The sequence below is a fragment of the Fringilla coelebs genome (genome assembly GCF_963513975.1).
Source record: "Fringilla coelebs genome assembly, chromosome: 7".
Classification (NCBI taxonomy): domain Eukaryota; kingdom Metazoa; phylum Chordata; class Aves; order Passeriformes; family Fringillidae; genus Fringilla; species Fringilla coelebs.
The window spans coordinates 33,633,429-33,653,961 of record NC_140035.1 but is presented as its reverse complement, the minus strand read 5'-3'; the positions used below and the strand labels follow the sequence as shown (position 1 = coordinate 33,653,961).

The 20,533-nt window shown below is 42.7% G+C and overlaps 1 protein-coding gene across 1 annotated transcript in view; it reads right to left on the bottom strand.

Annotated features, from left to right (window-relative positions):
• Positions 1-20,533, bottom strand: part of UNC80 (unc-80 homolog, NALCN channel complex subunit) — a gene marked incomplete at both ends in the record, with an annotated part of 122,590 nt that overhangs the window by 79,981 nt on the left and 22,076 nt on the right. Inside the window, 14 exons of the mRNA XM_084209398.1 lie at positions 334-506; positions 4,605-4,704; positions 5,193-5,299; positions 5,805-6,013; positions 7,834-7,935; positions 8,633-8,799; positions 10,039-10,187; positions 11,621-11,768; positions 13,571-13,717; positions 14,472-14,825; positions 15,448-15,716; positions 18,004-18,144; positions 19,197-19,419; positions 20,042-20,176. Coding sequence (XP_084065524.1) covers positions 334-506; positions 4,605-4,704; positions 5,193-5,299; positions 5,805-6,013; positions 7,834-7,935; positions 8,633-8,799; positions 10,039-10,187; positions 11,621-11,768; positions 13,571-13,717; positions 14,472-14,825; positions 15,448-15,716; positions 18,004-18,144; positions 19,197-19,419; positions 20,042-20,176 — 2,424 coding nt within the window. The remainder of the gene's footprint in view (positions 1-333; positions 507-4,604; positions 4,705-5,192; positions 5,300-5,804; positions 6,014-7,833; positions 7,936-8,632; positions 8,800-10,038; positions 10,188-11,620; positions 11,769-13,570; positions 13,718-14,471; positions 14,826-15,447; positions 15,717-18,003; positions 18,145-19,196; positions 19,420-20,041; positions 20,177-20,533) is intronic.

The following is a 20,533-nucleotide window of genomic DNA, read 5'->3' as shown; positions in this document are numbered from 1 at the left end:
CAAGTAGTTATCCAATCTTCAATCCTTATTCTGTAGATTGACACTAGGAGCAGAAACAGAGTGTCTGTGAGAGAAGTACAAAGACAACAATACAAGCTTTGCACTGGCAATGATGTAGTTACGGGGAGCCATGTAATAAAAAAAAAAGATCCATTTTGTCTGCAAACTTGTCCACTCACAGATGCTAAAGCTCCAGCTAACACCACCAGCAGCTGGAATTGCTGTGATGCTTCACACTCTGTCTGTGGGGCATGAGGAGCATTAGTGAATGACAGTGGACCACCACATATGCACATGCTCTCAGCAGGGAACAGCAGAGCAATAAGGACTTACAAGGTCTAGGGCTGCTGCCAGGATGGAGGCATCGGGGATGGTGCCTGGTTCGCAGCAGTTCAGCAGAAACTGAAAGCGCTTCATGCCTTGGCGGATCGCTCCCAGGTTCACAACGTTCTTGGATTTTCCTCCTTCTTGTTTGGAGGCCAAGTGATCATCAAAGCTATGGCAACCTAAAGAGGTAGAGAGTACAGAGGGGATGCAGGGAGGGGTAGAGAGAAGGGAACAGTCTCTCACCAGTAAAAAATGGGGAACAGTCTTAGTGTAAATCCCTTTCCCTCCTTGTGTTATTTTGAAGATAACAGGTTCATTTTTACAATATTCGTGACTTCCATGAAACAGACATACAACTAGTCAGATTCTGGCATTGGTCATACTGATATCTGCCCAGAACCTACTCCAACACAGACAAACTAGGATGTTGTCTTGCCTCCACACCTCTTTAACACAGATCATCTTGTTTACAGTCTTTTTTTCCTTAATAATCTCCTACCTTTCTTCTCTATTGCCTTTAAGTTTCAAGTGCAGCATGCATAACCTTTATTCCTAATGGATCAATTTAGTAATTTATCATCTACTAGGACAGAAAAATCCATAGTGAATGTGTACTCTATGTGGAAATCAAGCACTTTTTTCAGGCAAACATTGCAATTACCACAAGAGTGAAGAGGAAAGTGAGACTGGCCGTAACTCCTAGAAATCATCATTCCAGCCTCTCTCCCTTGAAGGGTCTTGTATGCTTTGGGATGGAAAAGAGTTCACTTCTAAAATGAGGATGGCATCCCACCTTGGGGACAATGTTAAACTTCATACATAGAGTTCACATCCTAAATCAACTAATCCAAATTAGTACTTCTAGTGCAGAAGATCATTATGCAGTTGGTAATGACAGAGTTGAGAGAATGGCAGAAAGACAGAGATTAGAAATAAGGAAAGCTGTTTCAAGGCCAAAGTGTTTGGTCAAAAAAAAGGATAGTCAGTTCCTGGACTTTTGGTCTTTGCCCATAATACTCTCCCTGTTTACATCTGAAAGTACAAAAGTTTACAGAACACTGAAGGATAAAGCACTAAAGAAGAGAACATAGAGTGGAGAATTCTAAATTGGTTTTAAACATAGATTATTTGAAAGACAAGAGTGAAAACATCAGCTCTACAGGACTTTTTGTTTACTTCAGGAAAGAAGAATGGCTGAAACTCAACGTTCTTTTGGGCGTGCACTTCCTAGAATTACTTGGAAAGCATTCATGCACCACAAAAAAAATCACAACAGAAAATGACAATGTAGATCTTCACTTTTCCCTTGAAGGCAGAGGTATATCAAATTTCAAGAGACTTCTTTACAAATTCCTTATCTTTTTTTTTTCTCCAGCAAGGCTGTACCTACTAACCAGCAAACAAAATGTTCCTATGTTGGGAAAATATTCCACTGGAATGGATCAAACAAAGTGGAAAGAACAAGGGGAACACTTACACGTGCAAGCAGTTACAAACATCCTTCCAAGTCCTCCTGTTTCCTTCTAGCTTTTATATCTTATCTGAGCCTTCCTGCTCTATAACTGTCATAACACTAACTCATTTGAGGTACAAACAAATGTTCCCTGTTCAGGGCCCTGTTAAGCCTGTGCCTGTATGAGATGAAGAACAGAACCTCGCCTAAGGCATGCCCCTAACCCACACTATTAAGAGCTAGCAGAGCTTTTGTCCCTCTGAGCTCAGTGGCATCTCTTGCATTTTGTTGAAGCTTTACAAGACAATTCTTCAGAGGCAGCTGGTGGCTGTCTCTTGTCATGCTCATCCTGGAGTAGCCTTGCTGTGATCAGGGCAGCCCTCCCTGACCTAATTCATGCGACTCAGGCCTGCAGAAGACCTTGCCCAAAGAGCAGAGACCATTTCCTGGTACAAACAAGCTCCTGCTTCATAGCTGCTCCCTCTGTGACCATGAGCTCATCCTTCAGAGCAAGCTCGAGCTGCTGTGCCTTGAACACCCTGACAAGTTCTGTGGTCACTCACAGCACCTTCAGTAAGTGCCCAAAGGAACATTATGGGTCTGCACTGTAACTCTGTACATGTCTATGTGCTCTCAGTATAGGTAAAAAGAGGAATAGGTAAAGTAAATATTTATTTACTCTAAAATAAATATTTTTACACATGAATGTGTAAATATATATGTGTAGATATATGCACACATACAGATACACACACGTGTATGCTAACATACATCTATAACACAGAATTTCCAGTGGTCTGCATGATCAATCATGATGAAGGTTACAGTTCATAAATGATGTCACAAATTGTTCTACCTTTTATAATTTTTAATGGGATTTATTTATCCTTTATCCATTACCTCTTAAATTTGGTCTACTGTTAAAAAACCCAAAAACACAGGAGGAAACGCCACATGGAGAAAAACAAGAGCAAAGTAATAGCATCACACCATGAATGACAAAAATGAGAAGGCAGAGAGAGGTTCCAGTATAATGCTTATGATCAGATCTTGAGGGATTTAACAGTGCACCCATCTGCCTTTAAAAGGCTTTTATTCTCTCCTTGTTAAGGACAGAAAAATTGATCTGTAGGGAAGACAGGGAAGCACTGGAAATGTGAAAGCTCGGCGCACTGCTGCTGTAGAATTGTACTGGGTTATAACCTGTCCCACCAGGAACAGACCTCACACTGATATCACTGTGCACATGCAAGCACAGCGACATACAGAGGGAAGATACACCTATTTTTGCTAAAGCTATGTGGCTTTCATTCAGTATCAGAGATCCTTGCAGATACAGTGATACAGCTTCCATAACTGTCACACTTTGCCTCAAAAACTTTCATTACTCTTGTATTAGCAAGATTTTAAAAAAAAATTTCTACAGCAAAATATGAAGGTCATCTCACAGGCACACTGCAGAAACAGCTGTGGCAGTCTGTAAAGTTCTCGCTTCCCCTCAGCCATTTCTAACCATTTTTAAAATACGGTGGAAGTATTTCACACCCACTTCAGCACAAAAGAGTGGATGAAGAAACTAATTCCTTCCTTTTCTGGGGAGTGCTACCAGACCTGAACAAGGTGCTGAACTGATGCATTCTCACAAAGGAGCAATACTTGTCATCTAGGAGCTCACTGAAAGGCACCACCATTCACCAGTGGCAGAAAATTACCAGTTTACAGTTACAAGATATGCTTCTATTTTGCAATTATCACTTGCCTTAAAAATGCCTTAAATGCATTACACTGCAGGCCTGGGACAGGTGAGGGCAAAATCCACACAATGCAATGCCAAAGTATGTCAGAAGAAAACCAAACATAATGCCAGAAAGTGTTGCATATTATAAAACTACAGAAATCATGCTAAAAAATAAAATTGACTCCTTTTTGTGTGTTTTTGGGAATCCAGTTGTGTTGCCTTATAAAAAAGTAACAGAACTTCAAGATACAAGGTTATCCCCCTGTCAAGAAGGATGTGCTTTGAGCTGACAACATGAGCATGTCAATGACTGCATGATATCTTAAAACAGATTATACCATGACCTTGTATTATTCATAAAAGCACTTTTCAGACATTGCTGACTGTAAAAATACAAAACAATTAAATACACTTCTGTGGAACAGAAAGAGAGTGTTTTTATTCTTATGTTGTGTGCTAAGAAAAAGGGACAGCATCCCTAACGAATGGTATGCAGAGACTAGACATGCAAACACAGAAGAAAAGAGATAATTACAACAAGGTTTGTGTAGGGTTTTCCATTTCTGTGCTGATATTTGCTAAAACTGTCAAATAGTTACAAATTGAAAAAACAAAACTAAACAAAAAAACGGATGGAATTGTTGTATTGGACAACAGAAGATTTACACACCTAATTTTGAACTGAATAAGTGCTTTGAAGCAAGTATTAATTTTTCAAGTGTATTGACCAAATTTGATTTGATTTTAAAAGCCCAAATGTTGTATTGTATAATTTATTTGAATAATCTGATTTTTTTTTTTAAGAAAAAAAAATTTACCACAGCTTTTTTTCTAAATCAAAACAAAAGCAAGAAGGAAGGGAAAGAAAACAGTTACAAAGACTAAAAAATCGGAGAAGGCTACGATGGAGACAAAAACCATGGAGAAAGCAGGAAAAAAGGGAAAGGGGTAAAATACAGAAAGAAATATATTTTAAAAAATGATAAAAAAGAAAGCAAAAAGGAGACGAGAACCCTGATTTCTAACCATCTTTTTCTTCTGTGTGATGGAGCTTGGATGGGTGTCTTCGGCAGGTGCGCCATTTACCAAGACGCTTGAAGAAATTCTCCTCTTCGTCTCGCCCGTTGTCCAGGCCTCCTCCTGGCCCCCCTCCTTCTGACAGCTTCACAGCGCTGGTAAACTTCACCTGTGCAGGGACAGAGGGGCTGGTCAGCCTGGGGAGCTTGGTTAGACACTCACTGGTTGGACACAAACATCTACAGAGGGGCTCTGAGGGTCACCAGAGCAACACGGCTGGGTCTGGGCTTTACAGATTTACATACGCTGAAGCACGTCATCTTTTAAGCTTTCTGCTTAAAGGATTTGTCTTTCTTGAGAGGCTGTGGAAGGACAAAGAAGGAAGGAGAAGTGTGACCAAAAATTAAAGCTTAAGTGCGTTGACAGAGCCTGCATTTTCCTCTCAGTGCAGCAGAGCAGACTAGGTAAGTTTAACCTAGTCTTCGCCTTGAGCTACAGAAGTCCAGCATCAAATTCCCATGGCTCTACTCTGGAGACTTCTCTGACAGTCTTGTTAGCTGCAAAGTCCATATTGAAAAAAAAATGTTCCCATGTGCAGCTAAAACCAGCCAGATCCTGCCTTTTTAAGCTCTCTGTAATCCAAGCTGACACGTTTACCTTGGAGCTCTGCCTGATGAAGGAGAGACGGTCAACAGAGCTGATATCCAGGAGATCTTCCACTCCATCAGCCAGGCCAGAGAGGGAGGAGCGCTTCAGCCAGTTCCCTGTCACAGAATGAGCCACTCAGTACAAATCTAAGCATTCTTCCTGGAATTATCTATTTCTCCACAGTGGCCACACTAAGGCGTGGGAAAATGAGAGACAAGCATAAGGTAACATTTTCATGTAACATGTATTAACTACCATGCAAGGCCAGGTCCTGGGAATTGTAATGGATATATTCTGTCACACCAATGTTAATTTGGAATATTTCTCTCCCACGGACGGGAACAGTGCCTGTGAGATTACAGTACTAGTCTACTACTTTGGGGGGAAAAGTTTCACTATTTAGACAAAAATATTCCCTGCCATCTTTGGCAAATTGCTTACATTTCCCTTTGCCTCAGTTCCACATCTGCAAAACAGAGCGAGCAGCCCATCACAGCTTTTGTTGGGAGGATATACAGACAATAGGGAACTGTGCTGCAGTATTTCTTAAGACAGCTGTGTCTGGCTGTGTTTCTCTGCACATGCAATAGGTATATAGAATAGAAAGAGACATACATTTACCTATGGGAAGTTTGAGTTTCTTTCGGAGGGAGATCCGTCGGGAGCGAGAGCGGGAGCGCCTGTCTGTGGTGGTTCCAGAGTGAGCCGTGGTGCACTCGGACGTGTCCTGCTCAGATTGACTGCTGGTGTCACTCGCTGCACTTTGGGACTTGAACATCTTCCTCCAGAAGTCCTTGCGTCCCAGATTGGCCCCTTGGATTTGCTCATCACTGGAACAGAAGGTATGCAAAGCATGAACTGCATTTCAGTGAAGTTTGAATGCTCAGGGAAATCAGACCTCCTTTCTGCAGCCCCCTCCTAACCTCTCTATTGCTTGAGGTTGTTTCATTTTGAATTCCAAATGATACACTGTTCTTAGCGGGACATAAGCTTGACAACACACTCAGTGTTGTTCAGGGCACAAAATAACCATCTTTTCTACCCTTAGTTCTACCCTCTGTGGCAGATGGTTATTATCAGATCCCCAGCTGACAATGAACATCCCTGACGTTGAGAGTGAGGTGCAAAGAGATAAGTGAGCAATCCTTAACTGAGAGACCCTTTAGAGCTATAAAAGCTACACAAATTTTCATGGGGGCAGAAGTCTCCTTCCCCAAGCTTGGATCTTCATGATTACTTCTCCAGAAACTGAGAGCAAAATATTTTTTATGTATGCCCCACCAGAAACTGGATGGTAAGATACATTGAATCCTAATCTAAACTATTTCTTCTCTAGCTGTAATATAGGTACCTTAATATTTTAGTGCACCAAACTGTTAATCTACTAGTTGTTTCTTTTGTTTATCCTGTGTGGTAAGTAATCTGTTAAAGTCTTATGACAGTTAAATTTGTGTCCATTAAATAAATAATTCATTTTGTAATAGACCTAATTGGCAGTTATTAAGAATCTGAGGAGTGGGAGCAATCTGGAATGCAGGCTGCCCCTGAAAAGAGTTACTGCCAGAAATCTGAGTCAAAGGCAGGACTTGTTTAAGATGTCCTCTCCTCAATAACATCCATTGAACAGATCATTCCAATTTTTAGTTTCTACACATGAAAGTAAACCACTTTCTTTATGTCAAAATGAACTACACTTATAAGATCACATTAGTAACTTCTACAAGCATTTGTACCAGAAAGCTTTAGGACAACATGACAGCCATTTGTGAACCTGCTCATTAAGAACTAGAACTGGGACAACACTTTTTACTGTATTCTTGAGATGTCCCACAGCTATGGCAGGGCTCAGAGAGGAACAACTTGCTACAATCCTGCAGAGCAGTAAAAGGCTTTGTTTTATCCTTGCTGTCTCAGCAATAGTGAGACTTTGCAGCCTCAGTTAAGGCAGGAGAATATGTGATGTAGAGCTCTGGGCCCTTGTACAAGCAGTGTCTTCATGCAGTGCATCTCACAGCTCTTTAACAAGACAGACTTGTATTCAGAGGAGTTAAATTACTTGCCCAAAAAATTACTTAGGGACCAGTAGCCATTTGCATCATTTTCTAAAATTCTTAAGAGTATTGTCTAAGTTTGATTCAATAGTAAATGGCAGAATTCTTTGGACATAGATTTCAGTTGTACAGTGCCAAAAGCAGGTTGATTCCCTGTGCTGAAAAGGGAACTACAGCAATCTTCAGAGCCCAAGGCAAGTCAGGAATGGACTGGCTCTCACTGAAGCATTAATGAGTCTTAGCAACAACTTGGAAGCTGAAAATTAATAAAAACATCACCTGGGAGTACAAACAAAGCTTGGAGAACAGTTGTGGTTAAATCTCTGAGGAATTAACACACTATGGTAGCATGGCACACAATATTGACAAATCTCCTGCACTGTCATTTGCAAACCTCTTCTGTTTCCCTATCAAAACCAGGATGGGTCCAGTTGGCAGCACTGAAAACAGGCATTACCTGGTTGTTTGCACTAGCTCCTGTGTAGACACTCAAGTTTGCTGTACCATGCAAACAGGTAAGTCTGCTGTCCTGCCCATTTGCACAACCCCAGGGGGGAGCTGCTGGCATGAACACATTGAACAACTCAATATTTACTTACTGCTCTGGAGTCTGCATGGGGCGGCTTGAGACGTAACTCCGGCACTCATCGGGGGCAGCAGAGGCCTGCCCTTTGTCAATGATGACACTTCCTGCCTCAGATCTGCACAGACAAGACAAATCATCAGCCAAAGGAAATGCATGGCCCATCTCATGGTCATCACATAGAACTGCACATGGAAACCTGCAAAGTAGCTTTGGAGAGGTACCCTCTCCTTAGCAACTCACATATTATTCCAAAAAAAGGCAGCAGCTCTGAGCAGCAAAGCCAAGGTTTTCAGGACTTTTTCAACTCTCTTAATCCTTCTTCCCAACATTTCAATAAGACAAATTCCTCAAAGCACCAGAGGAAATTTCTTTTAGATAAAGAAGCATGTCAGTATTAGATTTGTTCTTGGACTTGTTTTTTATACCAGGGTTTGCCTGTCAGAAAAACAGGTACACATCCCAAAGGATGTGATGCATATTAAAAAGTACATCCACTGAGTGTTTTGGGAGTGACACTATGCTTCTTAGTTCTCTTTGCTTCTTAGTTCTCTTAGCCTCTCCTTATCCCAGTGTTTCCTGTTCTCTTATGCCTCTTATATGAGACTGCCAATGATTTTCTCGGCAAATTTGTTGCAGTCTCAGATCATTAAATTTTAAAGGAGGCTGCTGCCACAGCAAAAGTCTGTACATCAAGAACTGGCATGCTATAAATATAAAACAATCCCTTGGGACTTCCTATATTTGTGTTTGGCACGGATAGCCATAGAGTCATATGCAAGTCAGTCATTTACCTTCTCCCTCCTGACACCCACCTTTTGCTCCCAGATGGCTTTGGCTCTTGCTCTGTTTCCTCTGTCTTTTTTCCTGGTATTAACTTTTCAGCACTGTCCAAGAGGGCACTGAGTGCCACTCTCCTAAATACATTCCCATGGGCCTCCTTGATAAACTGCACCAGCTGTCGGATATCACAGTACAAGCCCTGAGCAGCAAGACACCATGGAAAAAAAAAAACACAAACAAATTTAGTCTGAAGTTTCTAAAGAAGCAGTGAGAGTCAGTACTTTCTCAGGTACTTCACCAGGCCTTGCTTCTCCTCTGGCTGTTGTGTGATCTACTCTTCAGGTGTAGGGTTTGTGGGTTTTGGCTGGAAACTCACAGTGCACTCTGAAGAACAAGATCTGCATGGGGATACTGCAGATGGAGAGGTATCAGGGGCTAAAAGACCTGTGAAATGAGGGAGCTACAAAGCTGACTTAAAGTTTGTTTTATACCATTCACCTAGACCACAAACTTAAAAGGCATTAAATACCTCAGGTGTATGTGAGAGGATGTAGAGTGCAAACAATTGCATGTTTTTTTCAGAACCAGTGGGTGTCTTGGGATTTTTTTTTTCATTATTTTAGAGCTTCACATCACATGAAGAGAGAGGAATGACTCACTCATTCCCCAACCTCCCTCCTACACTCAAGGCCCTTTTTAGTTCTGAACATTCATACACATCTGTGATGTGCAAATCACCTCTATATCTGGGGGCAAGGGCACGGAGGGAACAATTTTACAGGGCTTGATTTTTGATCTGTGAGCTTTCCTGAAAGACCTTGGATTATTCTGAAAATTCCCAGCAAGGAAGAAAGGAAAACAAAAACGTGACCGTTTGTCCATTTTTTGACCATTTTGGTTCATCTTGGGTGCAGCCCTGGCTGGGCTCTGTACTGCCCAAGGTGGATCCACTGAGGCCTCCTAATAAATCCCTGCTTTATTCTTTAGCCCCATCTAGCCTCTGTTCTAGGTCAGCCTTCACAAGGCATCAGTTTCACCACTTCCCTGAGCAGCTTGTTCTAATACCTGATCTCCCATTACAGTGAAGAAATTTTTTCCTAATATCTAATATTATCCTCCTCTGATATATCTTGAGACCATTTCCTTCTGTCCTGTCACTTTCACCTGGGGTAAGAGACTGGCCCACACCTTGACACAACCTCTGTCAGGAAGCTGTAGAGAGCAAGAAGGTCTCCCCAGAGCCTCCTTTTCTCCAGGCTAAGCAACTCTGTTTCCCTCAGCTGTTCCTTGTAAGACATGTGCTCCAGACTCTTTCCCAGCCCCATTTCCATTTTTTAGAGAAAAAAACTTCAGAGTGTCCCCAGATTCTGAGATGCAGCTTCACTAGTGCCCAGTGCAGGGAGACAATCACTTTGTTAACTTGGTATCAAGGGCTTACCAGGTTTTCTGGGCTGTGGAGCTCGTGTGTAGTGGATGCACAGCGAGTGATCAATGACTTGAACATGGCACTCACAATAATACCTTCCACACTCTGGGCTGTAGACTTGTTGTCCACTGTGGTGAAGTTATTCCCAAATCCAGCCTTATCTGTAAAATTCAAGTGTAAGCAAGCCATCTTGTTGGGAACAGTTTAAAAGAGAGGGCTTAAAGACACATGTAAAGGGATTATGATACATGAGACAAGGACACATCCACACCTAATATCCTATGCTCAATTCTCACAATCCCACCCCACAGAAATACAGCAGAAGCAAAGGGTAAATTAAATCATCAGTATAAAAGTTTCCCAGAAATAGCTGTGAATTGCTGATACTTTCAATCCTTGTGAAAAGGGATCAAAAGTATCAGGACAATTCTAGCTTTGTCCCATTCACACCTCTCATATAAAGAAGTGCTTAAAAGGCTTAAAATTTGTCTTAAAATAAGGCTTAAAATTTGAACAATAACTTCAGTTTTTCTAGTTACCATTCTAAGAGATAAGAAGTGTTTGATTAGGCAGCAAAGTGACAACACCTATGAAACAAAAATAATCTGAACTATAGGAATGCGTTTTTTGGAAGGTGCACAAGAACACCAAGCTTTCAGAAAGACTCAAAAAAGAATTACACATTTACATGAATTACAAAAAAAAAAATTCCAGTTTCCTGAGACAAAAGACTCTCAAGAGCTGCATAAGCTGTCATGTTTCAAAGAATAAGCCAGTCAATAATTGATGAATACTTAGGGAAATGTCATCTGGGAATCTTCCTCATGAAAGCTGGCTATATAATGTTCTTTGATGCTTTCCCTGAAATTCCTGGCATCAAAGACAGGCTAATAAATTAGTCAGACTCCCTGAGTGTTTCAGAGGAGCTATTCCTACTCTGTAAACAACCACTCTTAAATGTTGTTTCATGCAGTGACCAAGCATAAATGTTTGATTGCTGTAATACAGAACATAATTTTCCTAACTTTAAAAAAATCCTCAAACCCCCCTATGTACAAACATGCACATGCATTTGTAACTGCAGGCATATGCATCTGTGTGTCCATATTCCCATTCATGCAAGCAGTTCTTGCTGCTTACTGCGCTGCCTTCTGAGCTCTGAGGCACCACAGAGGGTTTAAAGCTCAATTATGCCTCCATTCAGAATAAACTGAGTATTAAACTGGCCACTCCACCTGGTGCTTTGTCAGGTCATAAAGCAGAAAACTTCCTGCCCCGGGCATGAGCATAATGAAATCATGATTTCATTAAACAATGAACATCTCTTCTGTGAAGAGCCATGAACAAGAGATAGGATGAATCAAAGGGAGCCCTTCAGATTCAGGAGCACTGTGTGCTACAAGATCTCCAGGCAAGGTCACTGGGTGGTCAGATCCAAAGAGGTCCAACTCCCTTGGCCCCCACTGGCTGAGGATACTGTTTACATATTCTGAGAACAGCAAATCATGTTCTGTAGTTTGTGAAGGACAAGATGTGGCTTCTTTCTGATGGCACAGTTTAAGGCACACGAGGGACTGATGCCAGGAGTACTTACTGTCAGTGACTGGCTCCATGCAGAACCCCAGTAAAGCATGCAGGAAATCCACCACGTTATTGAGAGAATCCTTGTTCACGTAATCTCTCACGGTCTGCCGGAATTGCATCTTGTCCAGTTTGTACAGCTTCGTGAGGCAGTTCTGGGCCTGCAACAGTGCCCATCAAATCATATCACATCAAAGTACAGGATCAAGTTTTGCTAGCACTTAGCTGTCTCTGAATGCTCCCATAACAGGACAGGTTCACCTCTGGGGCCAACAAGAAATTCAGCACCAAAGAGTGCACCAGTATGGGTGCCACTGTTTGAGGTGGTGATAAAGTCACTACCAGCTGTATCTCATGTCCTTTCTTCCTGTGCCCAACCTCAAAGTAAAATATCCCTGGATGTAAATGAAACTGGGAATGCACCACCTCTGTCAAGGTGCCTTGGTGGAACAGGTTCTTAGCCTCAGGCATCTGATTTTCACCCTCCAGCTCAGACCCAACCTACTGACTGCCCCTATACCAAATTTACATCATATGACACTAACTTTTTACTTAAAAGCTATTAATTGTCAACTTATCACAAAACTACCCCTCCTACTAGGGCCCCATGAAGCCTGGAGTTAAAAGAATCTAAAACATCATCTCTATAGGAAACATGAACTCTCCTCTTATCTACAATAGGGTGCTTAACTTTCCAGTAAACTCAGACATGATTGTCCACACAGTCAACACAAACGCTGCATGCAAAGCAGTTTGGCCAGACAAACACACAGAAAATGCAGCAGACTTACACATGTAGAAAACCATTTTCCTCAATTCAATGGGCCTGATAAGAACCTTGGTTCCAAGAGACATATTCATTTATACTTAATGTTATGCACAGGTCTAAATGCTTTGCTGGCTCAGCTCCAAAGGAAAAATCGAACTGACATGGTGATGAATATGGTACCTGTTCAACCAGTGCTCTGTGCAGAGCCTTTCTACTGCTACCACTGAGACTCTCTCACCCCATCGTGTCCAATTCTGCAGTACCTGGAAATCTAGCTAACACAAGAACACTGCAAGGACACAGAGCAGCCAATCCACCTCTGAGAAATCAACCTCAGAGCCCAGAACCTAATTATAGCTCTGTTGGCATGGCTCAAGCTAACCAAAACCGTGGAGAAGAATGTGGTTCACCCACATCCCATGGGATTAGTAAGCTCTCATTATAGTCATGGAAAATGCTCCCTTCTGCAAGCACACAAGGTGAGGAAGAGGCACGCACTGAGAAGGCCTTTGAAAGGCTCCCATTTAACAGGGAGTTGGACTGATCTCAAGGAGACAAACTCTTCTGGATTAAATCTGATGTCTGGGCTACATTCTGGGCACTTTCCAATGTCTTAAGTGGGGCGGAACCAAGAATGTTAGGAATCAACAGTGATGACCCACCAGATCCTTCAAAAGGGCACGAGTTAGTCTTTTACTTCCTTGCAGAACAACAGAACAAGTACAGTGCAAATACAGTGCACTCCAACCATCAGGAGCTGATGGAGCAGCCCAGCAGCAATCAGTCATAATCACCATTAGCAAAGGTGGACATACTTACACCTCAGACTTTTGGATTTACGTAAGCAACCCAAGATAGCTGCACCTCTTGTAAGTAGCGTACTCTTTTGGGGTACTGTCCTGTGAAAAATTACTAACACCAGCTCACACATGGAATTTGCTCCCATGTATTGTCCCAACCCATCTGCTGGGGTGGCCAGAAGCACCCTGGGCCCCAGGTGTGCCCTTAGAAAGCCCCAGGGACTGGAAAGCAACACTACAGCTGAAAATCTGCTACGGCTGGGCTGCAACACAGTCTGTGATCTGGGGCAAAAAGCAACACATTTACTGTCAATACAGGGAAAGCTACAGAGGGGGCAGGCAGCCATCTCAGCAGTACAAGGGGGGACACTTTAATGAGCTTTAATTCTCTTACATTCTCCCGAAATACCTGGAGTCTCAGGCGGTCTCCAGAGAGCCCTCGGTGTCCTTCTCCACAACCATAGGCACAGCCCAAGGACTTCACAATTTTGATCAGCATTGTGAGTGCCAGCCTATGGGTGCTGATAGATGGGCCTTCATCCTGAGGGTCACAGAGGGAAGGACAGTGGGTAACCCTGGCACAACCACTGGCATTTGGTTAGCATTTTATTTTTGACAAACTGCTTTCTGTTTCTCATCTCAGACACTCCATTGCTGAGTTGTTATTCTTGAAGTGTTTACTCCAATTATTTTTCAAGTTTAGAGACCAGCCCCCTCCTTTTCAGCTCCCATCAAAAAGTTATGCTATAAAAGTGAAGTCCCTACATGCTGCTATGCGCACCATTCAGAATTTACTTCAAAAAATGAATCCTGAAAAAACAGAGTTGGCTTAGTTGAGTAGAAAACCAAGCATCTTTTTAAAATGTCTTAGATATGATGCTACTATAAACTGCAACCTCAGAGGTCAGCAACATAGCATCTCTTGTCCAATTCTCATAGCAATACTGAAAAATGTAAAACTCCTATTAATCAAATAAAAAAGAAACTGTGCTCACACACTGGGTTCCATTTTTCCTTTACAAGCTATGAATAAGAAACCTGAAAAAAAACATTGTCATTGAGGTTTGCAAACACTTTGTCAAGATATTGAAAATGTCCGTGCCGGGCTCACAAACTCCATTTTTGGCAGCTGCTTCTCTGCAGTAGTTACAGTGCTTGAATTGCTAATCATGTTTCCTCAGCAGAACCCCAGGTGAGCACCAGAGCAAAACAGAAGGGCAGCTGCATAGACATGCATACTCAATCTTAGCAGACATTAAAGTGCATTTGGAACTGTATAGAGAAGCAAGACAAACCTTTTCTTGTTTTTTGTCATTCTTCTCATAGGGCCCTCCTCCTCCTCCACCACCTCCACCACCTCCATCACCTCCTCCACCACCTCCTTCTTCTTCTCCATCTCCAGCTCCACTAATTGGAGGCGGCCCAAACCCACAGGCTGAACCACAAGCAGCCCCTTTAAGCTGGAAGGATCCTTCACTTGGTCTCTTTTCAGGGGCCTCGTTTTCTTTGTTCTCACTCTTCCTGCGGACTTTCTCCACACAGGGCACCACACCAAGCTGCAGTAAGCACTCCACAATGTTCAGAGCCACGTCACAAATCCGCGAACTGATGTCGTGGTTCAGAACCAAGTAAACAGCCTTCAGCACCACCTGAGGGATTCAAACATCATATTTAAAGGCAGAATTATTTCCTCTCTCAGTAATATTTAGAAATTCTAGATTCCAGAGACTCATTACAGCTGGCACAGTACAAACTCTGAACAAATAATACACAACCCTAAATACCAAAAGCCTACAACCTAGATGCCAGACAAGAAACCACAGGCTGGGCACAGTCAGGCTGAAAAGGAAACCATGAGATGACATCTGTGAGCCTGAGAACACTGCTTCAGTGCACCAAGAGCTGGCAAATCATTGAGGGGAAAGCAGAAAAAGTGAGGTTTAAGGTGCTAGAAGAAAGGTGCTACTCAGTCTTACACTATTTTACAGGGAATTTGGTGCATGCCCCAGGAACACAGCCATTACGTAATACCACTCAAGATCTGATGTGTGCATTCCACATGCACATGCACTCCTTGCAAGGAGTAACAGGAGTTGCAGTTTCTCAGAGGAGACTTTTAGGATATGCACAAATGTGTCTGACTGACCTTTACACACTGCTGAGAGAAGTCATATAAAGAGGTGGAGGAAAAGCCCATCAAACCCCTGATCTCAATGGAACAGCTATATTGACAGAAGAGGGACCTGGCTTTCCTCGTTCCTTGCCAATTACCGAGAGATCCAGCATGCCATTCTTGTGGACAAAGCTGTTGGTTCCATCAATGTGATCAGTATCCTCCAAGCAGCTGTAATTGATGCAGGAGTCTGTCAGGCTCCGTGGGAGGTTGGCACATGCCAGTGGCTCATGGGGCATCTCGGGGATGGGCACCTGGTTGCAAAGCTTCCTCATGTGCTCGCTGAAGAAATCGGCGTACCCCACGTTGAACGAGGCCAGGGTGGTGTTGAAGGTGGCCACAGTGATGGTGGAGATCTGGGAACGCACTGCAGGGAGGAAAACAGCTACCTGAAAATAAAGTTCTATCTCTATAGCTACAGAATGAGAGATTGAGGCTGAGGTTGTCTAAAGGGAGAAGCTCCTAAGGTGGTTTGTAAAGCCAAAAGAAATCACAAGCTCCTAATTCCTATCATGTGTACAGGGAGCAAAGGTAAACTCAATTCTTCTTTTAACACAGTGTAAATTAGAACAACTCCAAGCTTGTTCTAGCAGTTCAGTTCTCTGGCAGCTCAAGCTGATGATAAATGGGCAGTCAAGTAGATCAGGCAACTCAGACATTCTAAATCTAATCCAAAAGGATTTTTCCCTCTGCATTAATCCAGCGCCTCATCTTAAAAGCAGCAGTGACCCTGCAAGGCAAAGAGAAAGAGCTCTGCAGCTGAAAGGCAGCGGGGGTGAAGGCAGCAGCACCACTGCACAAATTTGAAACAGCTTTCCAAGTCACATCAATCTGGAAAATTTCATCACACCAGTTGAAAAAAAAAAGTACCTGTGACAGTCTAAACCATCTCCACAATGCATAGCTGCCTGATGAGAAAGGCACTGCAGTCTTAAGCTCACAGTGCTCAGAGACAGGAACACTGAATCGCTCACGTTAGCAAGCTGGCTTTAAGTGCAAATTTTTATCAAGGATGCCCCATACTTTTAAAACTGATTTAAAACTCATGCTGATTTCCAGGCCCCAGTGCTCATAACTTCCCATACCTAGTGCTTTGTAAGTAGGTTTATATACCCTCTAGTGTAGAAAGTCACCCATAGGCTTGTTTAGACCACCATCTGCCAGACAGTACAGTAACAGGGCTAGAGAATAACAAAGAACCTCTTCCTATGGCTATTAAATATAAATACATTCTAATTAATGAACTAATGACATCCAATACATTTAATAAGCAATGACTCAGTGATAGACTGGTTATATTATGTACATAGCAACTTGCCAGAGTGGCAATCACATTTCCTGACAGCCTGTGCAGTAGTGCTTGCACTGAACTGGCATATTAATTAGGAGAAACATTTTAAGGCCAACAGCAGTACTGTGAACTAGGCCACAATTTGGTCAAGGATTAGGGCAGGAATTAGCTGCTTGTATCAGAGAATTTCTTTCTGGCAAGTGTGACTTTTTAATGGCATTCACTGAAATTTGTATTGTGAAGATAAAAATTGCATTAGGGTACTTTGTTCCTGAGCTACCAAATTTGATGAGTATCCAAGGGCAGATTTTTTTTGTTTCACTGATTTTTTGCTTAGTTTGTTCTGAAATCAGTAACAAAAATCTCTATTCAAATCTTACACAGAAACATAGAAAAATTCAGGCTGGAAAAGACCTCTCAGACTGACCATCTTCCTCTTCAAATCCAGTTTAAAGCTCTTTCAGTAAGCCTTGATAACTTCTGTGCAAAGATCCTTTTCCCACTTTGGGTCAAGAGTAGCCTGTCAGTCACCAACAGCCCTGGTGTCATGTAAACCAACCCAGAGCCAAAATTCTGCCAGTGTCATCAGGTGCAGAGCCAGGTGTTGATCTTCTGGCTCTTCCTGCCCTCCCTCATCATTTCCTATGACTGGAAGGCTACAGGAGAACACTATTTTTGCCCCTCTTACCTTAACCAGTCACCTATCTTGCACCCAGGAAGGGGGGCAGTCACAGATGAGATGTGCCCAGATGTGCCCACTGCACCAGGCAGGGACTTGTGCCATTGCCCCTGTCCCTTAAATCCCTGTGTTCAGCCCAGGCAGAGATAAGAGAAGGGTTCCTCCCTATCATAGGTCCCATCTATTGCCTCTGCCATGGCAGTCACAATGGTATTGTCATTTCTCCAGAGGCCTCCAAGACACAGGGGCCTCAGGGAGACTTTGAGTAAATTTCAAGCCAGACATCCAACTGGAATGAGGAGAATTAAATAAAAAACCTTGATATTTCCAGCAAAATCCAGCAGCTGCTGACTGCATAGAGGCATTAAATACCACAAAATTCCCTGTGAAACCATTAAAGACAGCAATACCAAGTTTCTGTTCACACTTTTGTTGTGATAAGGCAAGAAAACCTCAAACCATGCCTTCTCCCTGCTGATGGCCACCAACTGTTTTAACAACTGCTCCAGATAAACATGAACTCTTTGAAACCTTTTTCTTCATAGTATATAAAACCCCTCAAGAGATACAGAAACAAAAAAGGAAAAATCAATTAGTCACATACATGTAGAAACAGTAACTCTTCCTTCCACTTCCTGGGGTTGATATTTCAGTGAAACACCTGTCCTGATGGGTTAAATTTACCTTCTTTGACAGTGTTGTCTCCATGGCTGTTGGAAGGGTCTGGCAGATCAGAGACCAGGGTGTGATGGGAGTGCGAGTGCCGGGCGCTTAGCCCCTCCATCTCTGTGGCTGTGTCAGAGCTTCCCCTCCTGGTAAACTTCCCTAGAGACACGACAAGAAAGGGAGATCTTGTTTAGCTACCTGAGGGGTGGCTGGAGACAACAGCTGGGGTTAAAAATTAAAGGATTGGAGTCTGTAAAAATCAAGGTTTTTCATCATGCTGTGAAGCAGAACCAAAAGTAATGGTGGGATCCCTCATGTGAGTCCATTGACATAGAGACAAAATGGTCCAAACTCTCTGCAAGGCTCTTCCCCTCACCTGGTTTAGCTGACACCTGCAAACATACTGGTTTAGCTGACACCTGCATTCTTAACCACCAGCACCTTCAAGAAAATAAGACTGGTCAGCACTGTAGGACTCCACCATTTGAGGCATGCTACAGAATTTAGTTTCTTCTCCCCTTGCCCCCAAAAATAAGTATATTATTTAAGAGTAGTGCTAAGGCAAACTAAATTCTTCAAGAATTACAAAAAAAAAATAAAATACTGTTTCGTGAACTTAAAAGTAGCGAGTTTTTAGGTTCAAACACTGTACCTCTGCAATATCAAGACAGCATAAGCCTCACTGAGAAAATATCCTATTTACATTCTATCCAGTATGCACTCCAGGAAAACTGTGAATAGAACTTTTTTGGCATAGTAATGGCATTGTTAATGATACTAATGACACTGCCGCTAACAATTGTCATACTGCTGTCATAATTGTAATAATTGTCATAATAATGATACCACTGCCTCTCCAAAGATTCCTCTTCTAAAGAAGGAAATGCAAAAATTCTTTGGATCTTTTTGAAGATGCAATGCTTGTGCAGTGCTTTCTACCACACAGAAAAAGTGGTATTCAAGTGGAACAGCGATCACTACAGGTTCCCACAGTAGCTATTATTCCACTAAAGAAGTTTTCAGAGAAAAAGTGAATTGAAACATAAGTCCTTCAAGGTCTGCTGTGAGCAGTTACCAACAGATGTGTAACACAAACAGAACCAAGGACACAGGGTGACAAAAGGACTGGATGAAGGAACAGCCCCTGCTGTTCTCCGAATGCCCGCGGCAGGAGCGACACAGAGCCCGGGGCAGACCCAGCAATACCTCACCTAAGATGGTGGTTGGCCACCCTCCCCTCTCCATGCCGCGCCGGTCCTCTCCGATTCCAGAGAAGCTGCCGAAGGAGAAAGTGCTGCGAGTGGGGGAGACATCCAGGTGATCCTCGTGGAGCAGGAAGGGCACCCCCATCCGCCGCTGCCGCTTCTTCCCGGCGTGGTGGAACGGGATCGACCCCTTGCGCTCGCGCTCCCTGTCCTCTTTGCGGCTCTTGAACTGCAGCAAGAGGACCAGAAACAGGAGCAGTTAAGAAGCTTTGAGGCATGGAAAACAGTCACTTGAGGGAAAAAGATAACACAGATGTATTTCCCCAAGTATAACTTTGCAGTCTGAGCATTTTATCTTGGCCATTTCCCATGGCAGAATGCAATTGCATGCTGGGATGCTGCAAGCATTTGAAGGATTTCAGTCTTGCCCGAGGCTGGGATGGATGCCCTCAGATAATTTTACAGCATTCTTTGACCTTGAGCATGGAATGGATGGTTGGAAACCCAGAGCTAAGACAAGGTAAAAAAAGCAGAACTCACTGAATTAGCCGGAATTACAGTGAGCACTGCCACTTAAAATTCAGCACTGTTTGAGCAGCCTCCTCTCATGCAGTTCCAATTACTTAAATAAAGACTTCAGTATTATGTTTGGGATGTGCTTATAAAAACCAATGTAATAGCATACAGAATCAACTCCAATGAAAAGGGATGATGATCTCACATATGGCATGAATACATATTCCAAGCAGACCTCATGAATACATAGTCCAACCAGACCTTCAGCAGCTACTTAGGGAGACACTGAGGTGCTGAATCATTGGTAAATTAAAGTGCAGTTTTCTTTCACTCACCTTTTTGAAGATATTCATTCCCAGGTCTGTGGAGAGATCTGGAACTGCTGGTCTACGCAAGTTGGTCAGTGAAACCTTGGAAAATGCCTCTGCGCTTAGTGACTTTTCTTCCTCATTACATTTTATTGTAAGATCCTGCAGCTCACAAAAGAAGACAAGCACAAGGAGAAATAGAGGATAACCAGCTTTGTAAAAGGAGCTTCTTCCTAGAACTGTCATAGGAGCACTGTAGAATAAAAAGACCTCCAATTCATTACACAAAAACATTTACACAGCATTTAAAGAAAAATAAATTAACAAAATTTAGAAACTTCTAGAATTATTTACCTTGTCTAACCTTTCAGTCATGAAAGGAAAAAAGTACAGCACACCGTGGAAAACCTCAGGCATTGCTGTCAGCCCGGTCTGGTGGCATGGAAGAACATGTTTGATTGTGATCCCAGGGAAGACTCTAAGTAACTGATTATGTCCTTGAGATCTTGGTTTAAGTCC